Here is a 6,240-nt window from a genome sequence, read left to right as displayed (position 1 = left end):
ATATATATTCATGTAGTTTCGCGTATAGTCCCACTGCATGGCATCTGGAGCAGGTGTCTTCTACTATAGCCCTGGGCTGACCAAAGCCTTGTGAGTGGATTTGGCAGGTGGAAACTGAAAGATGCTTGTTGTATATGTATGTGTGTACACCTTATCTTGACATCTTGTGTTGTAAATGAGCATCACTGTCATTCAAGTGATGTTTGTTTCTGCTCTGCAATGAGAAACATGTTTGATCAAGAAGAAATATTTTGGTTTCAAATTTTGGCACAAGGCCAGCAATTTCAGGGGCTGGAGTAAGTCGATTACATTGACCCCAGTGCTCAACTGGTATTTATTTTATCAACCCCGAAAGGATGAAAGACAAAGTCGACCTCAGTGGAATTTGAACTCAGAATATAAAAAATGTGAGGGTTGGTGACAGGTGAGAGCTGTCCATTTGCACCAATAGACAACAATAGCTAACATCTAGGCGTTTGTGCTTTGAACAAGAACCAAGGCCACTCCTCCAAATTTAACTTTTCTCTTCAATTAAAGTTCCAATATACAATCAGAAAATAGTAGGAGTGTTTGACTCATACATACATCTTAATTTCTTATATAATCTCTACATATCTAAATTTGTGTTCGACCCATCCAAGCATGTTTTAGGTCTACCTAACTTCATGAAAGATGTAAATCCCTTTTTCTATTCAACAGTCACGAACAGCCTGGCCAGTGGCAAATGTCAGGGTAGACTGTATACTTTTGATATAATAAACAGAGAGAGAGAGAGAGAGATTGTACAGTCTCACTGCATAGCACTTTGTGCAAGTGTCTTCTGTAATCCTGGGTCAACTACTGCCTTGAAGTTAATTTCATAGATGGAAACTGTACAAAGCCTGTCGTATATATACGTGTGTGTGTGTGTGTGTGTGTACACACATTTGCATGTCTCTGTAAATGTTTACTTTCTGCACTAATCCAAAAAATTGGTGAAGTTTGTTATCATTCTCTATCAACAAATTGTCTGCCTACTCTGCACTTTTGATGTCCATATTTGACAACCAGGTTAGAGTTTGAAGCAGGAAAAGCATCTGTCTGTAATAACTATGCTTCAGTAATGAATATTCATCAAACTCATGCTAGCTTGGAAAAACATGTAAATTGGATGAATGAATATCCATCTGTACACATTTGCCCTTTATAAGTCAGCAGTTAAAGTCAGATGCATATGGAATTATTATTCTTTAATCCCTATACAATTCTGATGAAGTAGATCTTTAAATAAACCATTCCAGTCATGACCATCTCATATCATTACAGCGTATCCTTCTTTTTTTAACCTTGTAGCATATGGTTTGAAGTGAATTTAGCTACTATTTTTAATAGGTTGAACAACTACCGTAAAGTACATGTAGGTAACCTCATGTATGTTTGAAATTTAGTCTGATTCAAGGAAATTGATAGCTGACATAGTTTATTCAGAATTATTTGGAACAGTGACTGTCCTTTAATTTGACATAAAACTAGTGGAGCAGCATATTCTGACAATGATCTAATAAACTCCATGTTAACAATTAGTACTTCTATGATGAGTAAGATTAAATTTCCTAAGGATTTTCAGGAGGAACTGCTCAACGGTAGCACAGCTTTCAAACTACCAGAAATCATGCCATTCTGTATTCTTTAACTGCTTAATCTGAATGTTTTCAGCTGTAGCAATAAATCATAGCAATGATGATGATGATCGTACTCATTATTTAATGTCCTTTTCCATATTGGCATTGGTTGAACAATTTGACATGATCAGATGAGCTGCAGCGCTGCATCGAGGTTGCCAAGTAACTTGCAAGATGGGAAAAGAACAGGGAATGGAAAAGGCCCTCTTGACTAAGTGTGTGTATGGGTATTTGAGAAGGGAGAGATGGATTTATGCCAGGTGTTGAGAGGTTAAAGTTTGATAGACAGAAAAGTGGAAACATCTTGCTATAGAGAAGATACATGCTACCCTGCATTTTATAAGGGAGTGTGCAAGTAGCTGGGGAGCAGATAAGATGGGAGTGATAGGGTGCATGAACAAACTCTTAAAGCACAAAAAAGAGAGCATAAGAAAGGATACGGACAGTGGATTAGGATGGTTGGGAAAAGTGGGTATAGTTTCACAAGAGTGTGAGGGAGAGTGACAGATGGTTGAAGATGGGGTTAGATGTAATAAAACTGGTTTGTGATTGGAGGCACTTTGTAACTTTAAAAGCCATTTTGTTTGACTCAGATCATGATGTAAGATTCTACAATTGGAATGAAACTGCATAATGTTTTAGGTTTATGTATGGAATATTAGCAACCTTCCCAACTGCATGGTTCTGGGCTTGATCCTGTTGCAGAGTATCTTGGGCAAGTATCTTCTACTACAGCCTTGGGCTGACCAAAGCCTTGTGAGTGGGTTTGGTAGACAGAAACTGTAAGAAGCCTGTCATGTATATATTTAATCGACCCCGAAAGGATGAAAGGCAAAGTCAACCTAGGCGGAATTTGAACTCAGAACGTAGCGGCAGACGAAATACCGCTAAGCATTTCGCCCGGCGTGCTAAAGTTTCTGCCAGCTCGCCGTATATATGTGTGTGTGTATGTGTTTGTTCCTGAGTTTAAGTTCTCAGTGAAAAAAAATTATCTACAATAGACTGTCATATATCCAAGGAGAGAGTTGTCTTTCATTGGCTTAATGGTACAAAAAGCAAAATTAAGTACTGATCCAGTTGAGCTGGGGACTCTGTGAAAGGATTTACTTTATGACATTGTTGCATAATGTTTTCTTTTAACAAGCTAAGATGAGAATTAACATTGATCAAATAGATCTGGTATATTTTGAAAGAATGACACATGTCTGCCATAGATGTACATAACAGTATATGAAATAAAGTTAACTTAAGAGTTACTGATAAATTATTAGTAACAGGTTAAAATGCAAAACTATTGACTGTAAGAGTTTGAGTTTAATGTATGCTACAGCTTGGCAAGACACTTACTTGATCTTTGTCAGACTTACTGAAAATTTGATAAAATTTATAATGGTTCAGTAACATCTGATTGGGAAAAATAATCTTGTTACCATTTAATCTGAGGTTTTCTGTCTTTGTAAAAAATCATTAATAATAGTGGTTTTTGTTTGTTTGTTTTTAAGTATAAAACTTTTATACAAGTTCAGAGACTCCTTTTATATTTTATCATAATAGTGTAATTCCTGAGAATTTTAATAAATATTAAAATCTTAAGGCAGTGAATTGGTAGAAACGTTTGCATGCCAGGCAAAATGGTAAATGGTATTTCATCTGTCTTTACGTTCTGAGTTCAAATTCCGCTGTGGTTGACATTGCCTTTCATCCTTTTGGGGGTCGATAAATTAAGTAACAGTTGAGTACTGGAGTTGGTCTCATTGACTGGCCTCCTTCCCCAAAATTTCAGCCTTGTGCCTAGAGCAGAAAAAAATAAATATTAAAATCTTTCTACTATTTAATCTGAGGTCTTCTGTCTGTGTAAGAAATCATTAATAATGGTGTTTTTGTTTGTTTGTTTTTAAGTATAAAACTTTTATACAAGTTCAGAGACTCCTTTTATATTTTATTATAATGTTTATATATTATTATAATAATGTTTATCATTAAAGAATAAAAAGACAAAATTTACATTGGGAGTGTGAGGGCATCCTCTAAATGAAACTATGTTTTTTCTAGTTCCTTATCACCTTCTTTCAAATTATGCTGACTGTTTGACTTGACACACAGATAATTTTTAGAATAGAGTTGTTTGAATATTTATTTTTACTGATTAGACACATTATAAACACTGGAGGGATGGAGAGCAAATATAATAATTCTTATTTCTCATGTAGGTACACAGCTACAAGTTCTGGGGAGAAACTAGCATTTATTTTATCAGCCTTTGATGGATGAAAGGCAATCTTAATGGAGTCTAAGCATAATCTGATGCTCTACTGGTTCTGCTATTTTATAACACTAACAACAACAATCAATATAAGGAGAATAATAATTCTTAAATTTGTACAAGGCTAGACATTTTTAAGGGAGTATAATGTGGTTGAATGAACCCACATCCAGTATGTCTGACATTTATTTTACTAAGCCTGGGAAGCATGCAAAACAAAGTTGATTCCAATGGGAATGACTGTTTAATGATTGTGTAGCCTTTAGTTCAATATACTACTGTTTATGTTAGTGTACTGTCAAGAGATAAGATTTCTTGTAATAAAAGAGATAAGATTTATTATAATTTACTTTCTTTATTTCATCTTTGGATATTTAGGAAAACTTTTTCCTTTGTTTTTGTTAGTCTGTTAATTTTTTTTTCAGTTAGGTAGGTTTTTTTTTATGCAAGAAAATTTCTTGTCTCTTTCAGAGAAATACACTCCCCAGCGAAGTGGATTGCGTGAACGTAAGCGAGCAGAGTCTCCAAAACAAACTGAACCAAGTGTTACAGAAACCTGGACACCAGAAGAACAATTAGAATTATGGGAAATCAAGCAGTTTGGAGAAAAGTAATTTAAACTTTCTACTTGTTTGGTTTCGTGCATTCATCTTCCCACAGTCCTAAAACTCTATTATTATTTTTTTGCTCTTTGAGATTTTTTTGCTCTTTAAGTATTTCAGTTGGTGTATAAAATTTATTTACTGCTTTGAATATTTGATATATTTTATATATTTCATTATGTAAATATTTTGAAGGAATTATATGTAATGTTGAATCAAGAGAGATGATAATTGAATGACTCTGACTAAAGTAGTAAAATTGACATAAATTGTCAAAGTAGTAACAAGATCTAGAATTCGAAATATATATAATTACACCCGATTTTGATTTGAATGATAAACTTTGATTATCTTTTCAGGTTGGAAAAACAGCGAGCAGCATTACAAGAAAAAACTAGTCAGCAATCTAGTGTTGGTGCAAGTAGTTCTCCTTCAAGCAGTGGGTTACCTCAAAATGCTGCTCAAATCAAAGCTCAAATGGAAATGCAGCTCAAACAGCAGCGTTTGAATCTTCAACAGAAAAGGCTCTTGCAGGAAGCTGGCAAGGCCAATGCCACCAGCTCTGGAGGTTCTGTGGTGTCACTTGCTTTGGGTGTAAACAGTTCATCTGCACAGAAATCTTCAAATACACCAACTATAATAACAACACCTGCTGTAATAAAGAGAGTTCAAGTGCAACCAAAAACAATCCTTGCTTCCCCAGGTAAGCTTTCTGGATTTTTTTTTTTACATTAAAAATGTATCGTTCTGTTTATTTATTTGTTCGTTAGCTTGCTTTTACTTAAGATAATGAAGTTACTGATTGTGTGTGTGTGAGTGCATGGGAGAGAGAGAATAGTCAGGCATCAAACAAATTGATAAAAGTATTTGCATGAATTCAATTCTTCTTAGTTTATTCACTACTTTTCAAGCTTCTCTGTGCCTTATTTATGCATGCTTTTACCTATTTAAAACACACAAGTTTACACTATAAATATTTCATTATTTCAGCTGCTGCTGCTCTGTCGAACAGTTTGTCAGCTACTACTGCCAGTGCCATCCGGCCAGGTGTGAAGGTTCAGTTACCAGGTACCACAATTACACTTCGCCCTACAACTAATGTTACTCTTGCACCTAAACCAGGTACTGTGGTTTCCACAGCTAGTGGAGCCACAGCTCGGCTTATTTCTCCAGGACAGTTACAGGCCACTCGAGGTAATTTCTCATTTTATTATTACTTCAAGTTGATACCACTCTTTTATATATATTACTGTCGCAAGTATCCTATTTAATCAAAATAATCCGTTGTTTTATGTTATATATGTATGTTTGCCATTAGTCAGTTGCATGAGACTCTAAGGTGTGAAGTAATAATCAGTCTAACCAACACACTATTTGATATGTGGGTGTGTGTGTGTGTGTGTAGAGGCATGTGGCTTAGTGGTCAGGGGTTAGACTCATGATCGTAAGATTGTGGTTTTGATTCTTGGACTGGACAGCGCATTGTGTTCATGAGCAAAATTTCATTTCATGTTGCTCCAGTCCATTCAGCTGGCAAAAGTGAGTAATTCTGCGATGGGCTGGCATCCCATCCAGGGGAAGGTGATGGAGCGTATATACATCACAGAATATGGGAAACCTGCCTTATGAGTTTATATGGCTTGGGAAGGATTTTTAACTTTTTTATCCTGTGTTTGTATGTACGTATGTACTCTGAAGCAGAAGTATTAAAACC

At 35.5% G+C, this 6,240-nt stretch overlaps 1 protein-coding gene across 2 annotated transcripts in view; it reads left to right on the top strand.

Annotated features, from left to right (window-relative positions):
- The window catches only part of LOC106882806 (nucleosome-remodeling factor subunit BPTF), a 66,721-nt gene that overhangs the window by 46,226 nt on the left and 14,255 nt on the right, over positions 1-6,240 (top strand). For both annotated transcript variants that reach the window (XM_052966950.1, XM_052966951.1), the window contains exons 11-13: positions 4,396-4,534; positions 4,886-5,229; positions 5,517-5,720. In XM_052966950.1, the coding sequence (XP_052822910.1) occupies positions 4,396-4,534; positions 4,886-5,229; positions 5,517-5,720 (687 nt within the window). The remainder of the gene's footprint in view (positions 1-4,395; positions 4,535-4,885; positions 5,230-5,516; positions 5,721-6,240) is intronic.

This window comes from Octopus bimaculoides, chromosome 4 (assembly GCF_001194135.2).
Source record: "Octopus bimaculoides isolate UCB-OBI-ISO-001 chromosome 4, ASM119413v2, whole genome shotgun sequence".
Lineage (NCBI taxonomy): Eukaryota > Metazoa > Mollusca > Cephalopoda > Octopoda > Octopodidae > Octopus > Octopus bimaculoides.
This window is presented reverse-complemented; position numbering and strand designations above follow the sequence as displayed.